Below are 12,336 nucleotides of genomic sequence, written 5' to 3' on the forward strand. Positions count from 1 at the left end.
TTCTTTCTGTTCAAATCAAAGAAAATGGTCTCACACCCGACTACATTAATGTGTGTCAGTACGCAGCGGTTAAGCGGGTGCTCCAGCTGGAAGCGGCCCACTTCATTAATGTCCGTCAGGGAGCCACGTGCAAAGCTGGGTGCCACAAATACATGTTGAATAATTGTATGGTAGCTACAAATTCATACCACGTGCAAAGCTGGGTGCCACAAATTATTGTCTGCCTTCACTCAATCCATACCAAGCACCTTTGTTTCCCTGCGTTGTGTTGTGAGCTCCAGGCGTTGCCATGGCTGAGGTACTGGCCACCATGGTGGTCGGGCCACTGCTGTCCATGGTGAAGGAGAAGGCCTCCAGCTACCTCCTGGACCAGTACCAGGTGATGGAGGGCATGGAGGAGCAGCACAAGCTCCTGAAGCGCAAGCTGCCGGCCATCCTCGATGTCATCGCCGATGCCGAGCAGCAGGCGGCGAAACAGAGAGAAGGGGCCAAAGCTTGGCTGGAGGAGGTCCGGACGGTGGCCTACAAGGCGAATGATGTCCTCGACGAGTTCAAGTACGAGGCGCTTCGCCGCAAAGCCAAGGCGGAGGGTCACTACAAGGCGCTCGGCATGGATGTAATAAAGCTCTTCCCATCTCACAACCGTTTTGTGTTCCGTTATAAGATGGCAAAAAGGCTCTGCATGATCTTGCAAGAAATTGATGTCCTCATCGTAGAGATGAATACATTCAGGTTCGAATTCAAACAGCAGCCGCAAATGCCCATGCAATGGAGGCAGACGGATGCTTGCATCCCCACTGAGTCTGTGGACATTGCCAGCGAATCAAGAGCTCAAGAGACGAAGGATCTTGTTCATCAATTGCTCAAGAGCAGTAAGGATCGATTGCTTGCTGGAGCCAGTAGTAAGGATCTCATGGTCCTTCCGATAGTCGGAATGGGGGGGTTGGGCAAGACCACCTTAGCACAGCTCGTTTACAATGACACTGAAATTAAGAAGCATTTCGAGTTGCGGCTCTGGGTGTGTGTCTCTGATGATTTTGATGTCGATTCCCTGGCTAACAGAATAGTGAAAGAGAATGGTTGTGAAGCAAGTGGAAGTTCATCAGCACTGGACAATCTTCAAAAGGTAGTGAGTGGGAAGAGGTACCTCCTCGTATTGGATGATGTGTGGAACCGTGATGAGCCCAGCAAGTGGGAAAGGCTGAAGTCCTACCTTCAGCATGGTGGCAGCGGTAGCTCAGTGCTGACAACAACTCGCGATGAAGCTGTTGCTAAACTAATGATGGGTACAACTGAAGGAGCCTATAAACTTGGAAGCTTGGATGAAGAGTCCTTAGGGAAAATTATCAAGGCAAGAGCATTATTCGGTTCAAAACAGCCTGGTGAACTAGTTAACATGGTTGGTGAAGTTGCCAAGAGATGTGCTGGTTCTCCTTTAGCTGCTACAGCATTGGGCTCTTTACTGGGTACCAAGACCAGCAAGCAAGAATGGGAGGATGTAATAAATGGAAGCACGATTTGTGATGAGGAAAATGGGATTTTACCAGTACTTAAACTAAGTTACAATTGCTTGCCATCATACATACGGCAATGCTTTGCTTTCTGTGCTATGTTTCCCAAGGATTATGAGATTGACGTGCAAATGCTAATCCACTTGTGGATGGCCAATGGTTTTATCCCAGAGCAATCAAAAGTGTGTCCTGAAACTTTTGGAGAAAGAATTTTCATTGAGCTGAAGTCAAGGTCATTTTTTCAGGATTTGAAGAATGTCCCATTTGATGAAAAATATTTTAGTTATGCAAAGGGTAAAAAGGACATGTATTGTTCTAGAATTACTTGTAAGATCCATGACCTTATGCATGATGTTGCACAGTCTGCTATGGGAGAAGAATGTGCTGCAATAGCTACACACCCAAGCGAAAGAGAGGATGTTCTTCGTTCAGTCCGTCACTTGTATTTGTTAATCTATCGACGAGAAACTCTTCTGAATGCTGAGAAAGGATCTCCAGCTTTCCAAACACTGATTTGTGACGGATATGAAGGAGATTTGAAGATTTTATCAAAATACAACTCTATAAGAGCTTTAAAGAATAATATCTATTGTGGTTCAATCCTAAGGCCGAAATATCTTCATCACCTGAGGTATCTTGATCTCTCAGGAAGTTTTTTTGTAGCACTTCCTGAAGACATCAGCATCCTATATCATCTGCAAACACTGAACCTTTCTTACTGTCATCGTCTTGAACGACTTCCAAAGCAACTGAAGTATTTGACTGCCCTCCGTCACCTCAACACTCACAGATGTGAGCAGTTGAAAAGCATGCCTGCAGAGCTCGGACGCCTAACTTCCCTACAGACGCTTACAGACTTTGTAGCAGGTGCCGACGACTCCGGTTGCAGTAATTTGGGAGAGCTGCAGAATTTGGACCTTGGTGGTACACTGGAGCTAAGCAAGCTAGAAAATGTGACAGGAGCAGATGCACAAGCAGCAGGTCTTGGAAACAAGAAAAAACTGACCGAACTGGTGTTATATTGGACCGATAGTAACCAGGAAGCACAGAATAATAATCATAAAGAGGTGGTGGAAGGTCTCAAACCTCATGATGGGTTGAAGGCTCTGAGGATAAATCAATGTGGGAGCAGAACTTTTCCAACTTGGATGAATACTTTGAAAGGCATGGTGGAGCTCAAATTATTCGTTTGCAAAAAGCTCGAAGAGCTTCCTGCACTCTGGGAGCTACCAGCTCTGCAAATTCTTCACCTGGAGGGTCTGGAGAGTTTACATTGTTTGTGCAGCGGTGGTACTACACCCGTCACATTTCCAAAACTGAAGGTGCTTACCTTGTTAAAAATGGCAAAATTTGAGGCATGGTGGGAGACACATGAGGTACAAGGAGAAGAGCCCATATTTCCCAAGGTCGAGGAGCTGGAGATTAAGGAGTGTAACAGTTTGACTGCATTACCAAAAGCAACGTCGGTGATTACAGAATTGTCTGGCAGAGTTGACACTAAGTGCCGCTCTGCATTTCCAGCATTGAGGAAAATGATCCTATTTGAGTTGACTATGTTTGAAAGATGGGAGGCAGGCGAAGGAATTTCAGGCGAAGAGGTAACCTTTCCTCAGCTCGAGGAGCTGTCAATCATGTATTGTCAAAGCCTGAGTGCACTACCAAATGGAGCTGAAACTGTGTGGTGCCGCTCTGCATTTCCAGCACTGAGGAAACTAGAATTATCTAGTTTGTCGGCCCTTGAGAGGTGGGGGGCAGCTGAAGGAACTCCAGGAGAAGAGGTAACCTTTCCTCAGCTCGAGGAGCTGACAATCGGGTCTTGTCGCAGCCTGAGTGCACTACCAAAAGGGCCATTATTGGCTAAGCAACCATTTGGCAGAGCTGGAACTGTGTGCTGCCGCTCTGCATTTCCAGCACTGAGAAAACTAAAATTATTTTTTTTGTCAGCTCTTGAGAGGTGGGGGGCAGCCGAAGGAACTCCAGGAGAAGAGGTCACATTTCCTCTGCTGGAGAACTTGAGTATCGATGATTGCCCGAAGTTGACTGATCTACCTGAAGCACCGAAGCTAAGTGAATTATCCATAAGAACATATGGTGATCAGCAAATATCGCTAGAGGCAGCTAGCAGATGCATCCCTTCATTGTCCCGTCTGCATCTGGATGTGTCGCCCGATGACACAGAAACAACATTGCTGCATGTCAAGAAGAAATTGAATGGTACACTCGCCCTACCAGCTATGAGGTTAGGTTGCTGCGACGTTTTTTTCTCCTCCCGCTCAAGCGCACTGGCGCTATGGACATGTTTTGCACAGCTAGTAGATTTGAAGATTTGGTGTTGCGATGCTCTTGTCTACTGGCCAGAAAACGTGTTCCAGGTCCTAGTATGCCTGAGGAACTTACATATTTCCACATGTAGCAAACTGACAGGACGCACACAAGCTTCTGATGAGCAATCTGCTCCAGCTCCAGAACGTGGTGGACTCCTGCCATGCCTGGAGTCTCTAAGGATAGATTATTGTCCATCTTTGGTAGAGGTCCCCATCCTGCCGGCATCTCTTAAGACATTACATATTGAAGGCTGTGATGAAATCGAGTCCATCGTATTCTGTCACCCGGAGGATACGAGATTGGTGAGTGGAGAAGGTGTTGTACGGCCGGATACGTCATCATTAATTCCAGGGTCTACAGCTGTACTGAAGCTGTCATCTGGAGCCAACCATCGTTTCCTTCCATTTCCATGCCTAGAATATCTACTTATATGGTATTGCAGTGGCTTGTCAGAGGTTGCCAATCTTCCTCCGTCTATCAAGACCTTGGACATTTATTCCTGTAACAATCTTCAATCCCTATCAGGAGACCTCCCGTTGCTGGAAAAACTCGACCTTTTTAGATGCGAAAGACTGGTATCCTTACCGGATGGGCCTCAAGCATACTCATCTCTTAGAGTTCTTCGGATAATGAATTGTGATGGTATAAAGTTGCTTCCGCCAAACCTTCAGAGCCGTTTGGGTTACCTTGAGAAGAAAGATCTAGATGCCCGTTACGAAGGTAATCTCCAGTTTCTTTGTTTCTTTTAACAAAATGATCAGGAGCTCAATTGCTGTTGCCTAAAATGCAACTCTGTGCTTAAACATTCTGTTAGTCAACTGTTGTTGATATATACATTATATCGAGTATAATGCACCACTAATACCTATATTTATGTGCACTTGTGTCACTTAAATCCATTAACTTTCATATATTGCACATTCGAGGTATCTAAACACTTACAGCTGGATCAAGAAGTTTATGCACCAATATACACTTCACTTTACTCTAGTCATCCTTGTATATCTCCTTGTTGTCCGTACAAAGAATTTAACTATAAGATGATCTTTGTGGTTCACTTTTGATACCTTGGTTGTAAACTTGTAATTGCTGACTCGAATCATGTAATAAAATCAATCATCTTCCTTTAGTTGTATTTAAAGCAGCATGGCATCATGGAATTATTGCAGCCGAATTCACTAGCTCCAATTAAAGTGGCACTGGTCCTAGTGTTTCTCTGGACATTCACTAGCTCCATTGTATACAGTTCAAGTATGTGTAGTTTTCTTTTCATGGCTTATGCCTTTTGACATAAATAATAATTTTCCTTTGAAACATTTACTATTGGGTGCCACAGCATATTCTCCTGTGTATATATACTTTCTAACTTTGTGTTGACTTGCATGCATAAATTCTAACATCATGTATGATCATGGCCTGATTGCCAGAACCAACCTGGAAACGTTCGATCAGGAAGCTGGTGTGCTTGAAATAGTAGATCAAGACCTGACCAAAGAAAGTTATTTCCAAGGTATTTTTGCAAAAACGTCACCAAGGTTTGTAATATTAGTGTTCTTGATGATTGATTTGAAATGATGCTAGCTCCTAATGCTGACTTCCTATGCGTTGTGACTTCCTTGTAGGATCGTGCTAGATCTGCAAAAGATGGATTATTGTGACTCTTGTTTAGAATGTATCATATGCGCATTCTCTCCAGTAAAGTTAAGGCAAAGTCCTAGATTTTGAGCAGAAAACAAGTCCTAGATTGCAAGCTGAAGAATTTAGCACACAGAGCTGCATGCTCCAGTCTTTTATCCTTATTTTTTTCTTTTGAACTATGACGTGTTTGCATTCGTGTCTGCTTCAGCCTCCAGCACAAGCGAAACACGGGCAGCACTTCCATTTTATGATTTGTTTATCCACATACATGTCCGATTGACCGCAGAGGATACTTTGCCATAGAGTAGACCAACAGTCCAACGTACTCATGTTGTTGCTCGACAAGCTGTCCAAGCTGCTGCTTGATATGAACTGAAAGTGCTGAGTTTTCTCCCGTGTATGTTCTGTGTATCAAATACTGAATGGTGTGCAGGGTGATCCTCCATCCTGGAATGGCACGGTCTTGTGCAGAGGTCTCATTGTTGTTGACCTGTTTCTTCAAAACTGCATGTGCAGCAACATTTTCTCCTGGCAGTGCTGCAATGGAATTGAAAAGAATGGTGATTGTTATAGTATAATTGTCATATATAGTCTGGGACACAAAACAATGGAGGTACATGAGCAAGGAAGAAGCTCTGGAGGCAGGGGATGGAACAGAACAGAGACACGGACTCTGTCTTCTTCCGAATGCAGCTCCTCTGTATTGGCGATGAAGGACCCTACAAGTTGGTTCTCATAGACAGAATTGAGAGCTACGGATGTCCGCTCCCAAGAACGAACTGCCAGAGCAAGAAGATGAACGTAATCTGTATAGATAAAAAAATTTAACAGAAGTTTTCATGAGTTATCCTTTGTCTGGGGCCATAGTACAAACCCTGCATTTCGAATTTGGGACTGCCCTCCTGTATGGTGTGACCTAAATTTTAACAAAAATTATCCTAGTGTGGTGTGGCTACGGTTGTTTCATACGACTAGTGGTGGTACCCGTGCGACCCGCACTGGTTTAAAAATATATAATAAAAACAAACTTATTATTCATGATATTAAATACGTATAATATACAAATAAATCTAATATATAAAAGATGTCCCAAACAAACTACCAGCATCTTTGGATCACACGGGTCTACCATCAAGAAATAATTCTTAAGAAATGAACTCTTTTGTATAGTAAGTCATTTTTCTAATGATACTGGCAGTAGTTAAAGCAGGAATGTAGGATAACTAGGTAAAGAAGTTTGTGTGATTGTGTCTACCATCCTAAGCTGGCATTCATGTCTACCATAGTATGACAACCCATCTTGTCGAGTGGAGACAATTTCGTGTAAAAAAAAGGAGTTCAGATGAATTTGTGTCAATTAACGCTTTCCAGTACTACACATCTTCCCCCAATCACCTAGAATTCCAGACAGATCTTTCTTCCCCAACCAGCTAATCCAGAGCAAGGGGTCAGATTTTTTCTACCGTTTGTAAATTGTAACCATGCTACCACTTTACTCTCCCATCTGTGTTTTAAAAGAACTTAAGTTAGAAAATTTTGAAAGAAGAATAAAACGATAAACAAAAGCAACTGGAAACCCAATTTTGAAGCAACACAATGTTATATTTTCAATTCACCGATCACAGGTACCATTACTGCCCTGGGGCTTTAAGTCGCCGCAAACAAAACTGAGGAGTCTCCTACATACTACGAATTAGCTGAAACTATAATGACATCATTCTAATTACTACAAGAAAGGTCAGGTCAATTTGGCTTAATTACCTTGTGGTTCTGCTTCGGTTGATGGTAGACAAATATTAATACAAGGAATTTAAGCATTGCTACCTTGAATGAACACATATATCCAAAAGAAAATGTGTTTGGAAGTAATTCTTGCTCTATTCAAATGTCTAGGGAATAATTTCAAATATTATTCCAATTTGATTCTTTGCCTCATCGACAACTCAACTCAATTCTCATTACAATAGTTCATATGTCCAGATTGAACATGTACTTTGAAAAAGATGCATAGGCTGAATAATGTCCCCATCCCAATAAACATACCAAAACAAAACAGCTAAATTAAGAAACACACATCCATATAGAGGTAAAGCTTCTGCCTTCTTCCTCAAACATGATTTAGAAATCTTTACAAACCAGCCAGCCTGTAATAAAACGTCTGCATAATAATAAAAAAAAAGAATGAGCCATTGATACTTACGATTAGTATTAGAAACAATCATCTCATTAGGGGCTTACAAAGTAAGATTTAAAGTCCAAACAAAGTAATAGTTGAGTGTCCTTGCATTGCAATCGCCATCGATACTAACAAGCATTGTGCATCATTGAACTCTAGTGGGGGCAATAATATGATAATATTTAACTATGATGAAATGGTGAGCCATTAACCTTGCCCTTGTGGATACATAAGCAGAAGAAAAGTACATAAATTCCAAATCCGAATTTAGTAGCAATATCATCAATACATTTTCTTTGAAACGCACCATCTGCTGCGTTGTGGGTTCTGATTTCTTGCTGAGGAACATTTGCACAAGCAGAGCCATGTTGTGTCCAGGTAACCAGTAGAACAAATAAAAAAGGACTATCTCTGATGCATAGGTATCCTATAATCTTCGACAAATACAAAGAGTTTAACAAAAATCGAATGGTTTTAAAAAAACATCACAGAGTCACAAGATTTAGAATCAAAAGAATGGAAGGCTTTGTAAAAACCATGCGCAATTTCCAAACAGCACAATTTTCTCTTCCATTACATAGATTTTAACAAGGTTATTATGTAAAATTAAAGGTATATTAGAAAGGTAGATATAGGCACATAGCTGTTACTCCAAGGTAACATAGGTTTCAGGTAGAAAGCTTCAATCAGCAGCAAAAGCCCCTTTTCATCTAGATGGCTTGCATAATCAATGCCTCCTCATTCTGGTGTTTGAAATGCTCCTGTACAACCATCACAACAGACAGCTCATCATCTACATCACCTTACTGTAAAGAAATACCATAGTAATTTTTCTCTGCACAAATAAGCAACGTGTAAGAAAGCTTTAATTTTTTCACAGCCACAAAATTTAAATCCATAGCATGTAGTAACTAGTAAGCATCTGTAGTAATTCCTATTTAAAGTGTCCCAGAAGCTTAACCACACCAAAGCAATCGACGTAGAAGTCAGAAAGCTAACCATAAGTCAATGAAATAGCAAAATGAAGCCCTCGAAAAGCGAAACTGCCTTTTCTACAGGAGGTAGAAGTACTAATACTTACTTCCCCCATCCCAAATTGTGGGTCGTTTTAGCATTTCTACATTAATAAAAAGTTAGATGCTGCCTTTTCTACAAGCTGTCGCTCCCACGAGGTTATCTGCTAGATCACTGGACGCAATTTGCCAATGGGACTGTTATGGCAAGTGGGCTGGCCGCAGGCCTAGGCCCACGAGTATTGTAGCTCGTGAACAGTACCACAAGGGGAATAAGATTGGTTTGTTAGCAGGTCATTAGAGATAAGGTTGTTAGAGAGATACGGTTATTTAGATTAGATTGGGTTTGTTAGGTAGCTGGCTATATAAGCACAGCCACACCATCCATTGTAATCAAGCAAGAAGAACCCTAAAAGTAGTCGGAGCCTCCAAGGGAGGGCGACAAATAGGTTCTTCGTGCTATCCCTAGTTCTACCATATCAAGGACCGACCAACCCCTGCAAACAAAATAAATGTAGCAGGATGCTGGTTTAAGTCGGCAGAAGAAGGGCAAAGAAGATACAAAGTAAACATTAAGGAATTGATCTTAATTGGATGCTTCCATTTGAATCTATCTAGCAGTGATCTAATAACCAGATGCACCACCATAATAACCAATGGCAAAAAATCTCAGGCATAAACTTCTATGTTTCAGACCATACATTTCAGCTTGACGTGGTAACAATAATGGAGCCGTACTGCAGGAGGATGTACTTGAAAAGTTTATTTTACCATGGATTGAAGATACGGCAACTAGCCACTTTGCGATTCTTCAATATCTTTCCTTGAGCTAATAACTATTGCAAGCTCATCACCGCTAACACGAAAATCAGACCTGTAAAACATAAAGCTTATAACATAACCTAAAGAAAAGTAATTGTCTGATTCCTAGAGCTACATCTCAAGCAACAGTATATTACTAACTTTAGTAATCATGGAGATGAATGGCCAATTCTTCAACATATCTTATAATTAGTTAACATACTTCTGAAAAATGTCTCATACTTACAGTTTATAGTTATGCATTTTGCAAAGTTAAAAGCTCTTTTAGATTTCTGAAGTTTTCAGTGAGGATCCGCAAATCTCTGTGATGATACCAGTTTCATACAAAGATGCAAGAATTATATCTAATAGTATTGCCAGACCCATTGGATGTGTCCATGAAACACACCTACTAATTGGACAATGGCTGTAGTGAAAAATTCTTTGCAGAGCAATAACATGAAACAGATAAGAAATGAGAAAAAAGAGTAGGGATCACGTACTAACCTAGGCCGTGCACTTGCCTGCTGTATGCTAAAGGGGAAGAAACATGTTCGGATCAAACATGGTGTCCTTCAAACATGGTGGCCCTCACCTCTAAACAGTCAGGTAAATCTAAGAGAAATAGAATTGCTGCCAACTGAAAGACTCGAAACTGCTAGAAGAAAAATAACTCGCAGTGGCAACCTATCAACACCATTTTGAAGGCTACAAACCCTTTACTGCGTTAGACATTATAATTTTAGGCTTGTTCATCAAAGAGTGAATTGCCGAATTGAAGGAACATACAATAGATTCCACAAGTACATGATAAAGAGGAGATGATAAAGTGGAAATAATACCCCTACTTACATGTGTCTTTGGATACAACAGGTACACGATAAATAAAGATACAGAAGTCAAAATAAAGAGAAGTTTGAAGGAGCGTAAAAGGAATCGCAATGCAGTTTTATTTGAATCCATGTATGCATGTACGTGCATTCTTGTGTTCAGTTATGACAAAGAGGGTTAGGAGGAACGAGAAGTACCTGCTATGCTGCTGCATCTGGCTCTTTTCCTGGCAAGAGAAACAAATAAAAAATGAATAAGGTGCATAAATAACATAGTGCTGCAATGCTAAAGGAGGAAACCAAAACAAACATTTACGAAATTGATTATGATTATTAGTAACTGAATACATTCAGAAAAAAATAAAAACCATTCGCATTAGGGCTTGGCGATATAACTGAACCGTTAGGTCGCAAAGATCAAGCCATGTCACTATAAGCAATGCTGGTAGTGATAGGGAAAAAAAGAAATAACAGTTCTGACAGAATCACTTATGATTTGGTTGCACACACAAAGTAGCAAGGAAAAAAAACAGTGCTTAGACAAATGAAAACTTCATAAATCAAACTGCTGAATGATTGCAAGGGAGGTGCATACTTCCTCTTTCTGTTGCCCATAGCATTTGTCATGTCATCCTTCGGCATATTGGTGCTTGGAGTTCCCACACTGTTCAAGAAAGAAAAGGTACAATTTCAGGTTTCATTAAGACAGTGCTGACAGAATCACAGCTGTTACTCTGTTAGAATCTATTGAGTCCAAAGTCTAAACATGTATATATGAAGTCTAAATATACAGGATATGCAAGTAACAACAATTATAATGGGCAAATAAACATTGCACTGCCTGAATTGCCATGTCTACATGGCATTTAGCAATGCAAACTGTACAGAATGGAAAGAAAATCTGAAGTAAACAATGATCAGTCTATCCAAATATAGACTCAAAGAACAATTTCACATACAGGCACAACATCTCGGCCTGGAGAATGGCGCAACATCTCTGCCTTGTTTCAGAATTCAGAAACCAGGTTTGGTGCCTTCCAGCAGTGGGCTACCATGCACACAGTACGTCCATACCTAACCAGATGGGCCAAATAGAGGCGCATCACCAAACCAAATCAATTTTCATACTCCGTCCCTCCCAAATTATAAACTGTTTCGGTATTACTAGATTCATAAGTTTTGTTACGTACCTAGATATACACTGTGCTTAGATACATAGTAAATTCTATGAAACTAAAAACCGCAAAATGATCTACAATTTGGAACGGAAGAGTAGTATGCAAGAAATGTCAAATGTGCTATCGACAACCAGGTAATTTGTTTCTGAAAGAGAGTAGGGTTCAGTTCAGATATAATGCTCTTGGACCAGTGAGCATCAGCAAGGGGCAAGTTGCCGATGTCCCAGTCCAATTCTATCACACAACTTGCCTACTGGATCAGCTTATTTCTTTGTTGGGCAAGCATAATTTTCCCCGTATAAAAAGGCCACACAACCTCAAGAGAAGATAATGAGGTAATACTTGGTGTACAATACACATATAATTGCTCCGTTCTTCAATAGACAGTTCAGGTGCAGAACCAGTCCGAATTTAAGCAAAGACAGTTCAGGTGCAGAACCAGTCCGAATTTAAGCAGGTTCAGACCATACTCAGAAAGGTTATGCTTGATTAAAATTCTATTGATAAGTATTTATACATTATAACTGAAGGTAATACGTTTCCAGATGGCGTCAAATTGCTGCTAGTCAAAGCCTCATAAAAAAGTTTATTGGCAGATCTCTTGGACTGTCATAGTGCATGCTCCCTGTCCCTGACATTGTAACCCTGGTGTGAGATCCTTAAGTAATCTGTCACTGGAATCACCAATCCTATCCGTAGACAATTACTTAAACCTAATTTGAAACAAATATTAACTAAATGGGCCAAAGAATGTGAAGCTAACTGAATGCAGTCTGCAGCAGAACTAAGAACAATGTCAGGGCTGATTGCTCATAGGCTGACAGCCACAGCAAAGAAAAATGTCCCTGCAGAATGATCATGGAA

At 41.1% G+C, this 12,336-nt stretch overlaps 1 protein-coding gene across 4 annotated transcripts; it reads left to right on the forward strand.

The window, feature by feature from the left end:
• The first annotated feature begins 205 nt into the window (after nucleotides 1-205).
• Nucleotides 206-6,413, forward strand: LOC101765326 (putative disease resistance protein RGA3). Of its 4 annotated transcripts, none has more exons than XR_214588.1 (3): nucleotides 206-4,556; nucleotides 5,264-5,371; nucleotides 5,459-6,413. XR_214588.1 is itself a non-coding variant. In XM_004955590.1 (3 exons), exons 1-2 carry the CDS (start codon nucleotides 290-292, stop codon nucleotides 5,308-5,310), a joined length of 4,314 nt encoding a protein of 1,437 aa, XP_004955647.1. In that variant the 5' UTR covers nucleotides 206-289; the 3' UTR covers nucleotides 5,311-5,346; nucleotides 5,459-6,413. The 4 variants fall into 4 exon arrangements, 2 of the variants coding, with proteins under 2 accessions (XP_004955647.1, XP_004955648.1); XR_002676393.1 differs by lacking the exons at nucleotides 5,264-5,371; nucleotides 5,459-6,413 and having other exon boundaries at nucleotides 206-3,109; nucleotides 3,213-3,289; nucleotides 3,456-3,473; XM_004955590.1 differs by having other exon boundaries at nucleotides 5,264-5,346.
• Nucleotides 6,414-12,336: the final 5,923 nt, after the last annotated feature.

The sequence above is a fragment of the Setaria italica genome, chromosome II, assembly GCF_000263155.2.
Source record: "Setaria italica strain Yugu1 chromosome II, Setaria_italica_v2.0, whole genome shotgun sequence".
In the NCBI taxonomy this organism is placed as follows: domain Eukaryota; kingdom Viridiplantae; phylum Streptophyta; class Magnoliopsida; order Poales; family Poaceae; genus Setaria; species Setaria italica.

Excerpts from the sequence above, each read along its gene's own strand:
- LOC101765326 (XM_004955590.1), top strand. The coding sequence starts at position 290 with ATGGCTGAGGTACTGGCCACCATGGTGGTCGGGCCACTGCTGTCCATG. Across the intron at positions 4,557-5,263 it reads TCTAGATGCCCGTTACGAAG|AACCAACCTGGAAACGTTCG; the intron begins GTAATCTCCAGT and ends CCTGATTGCCAG.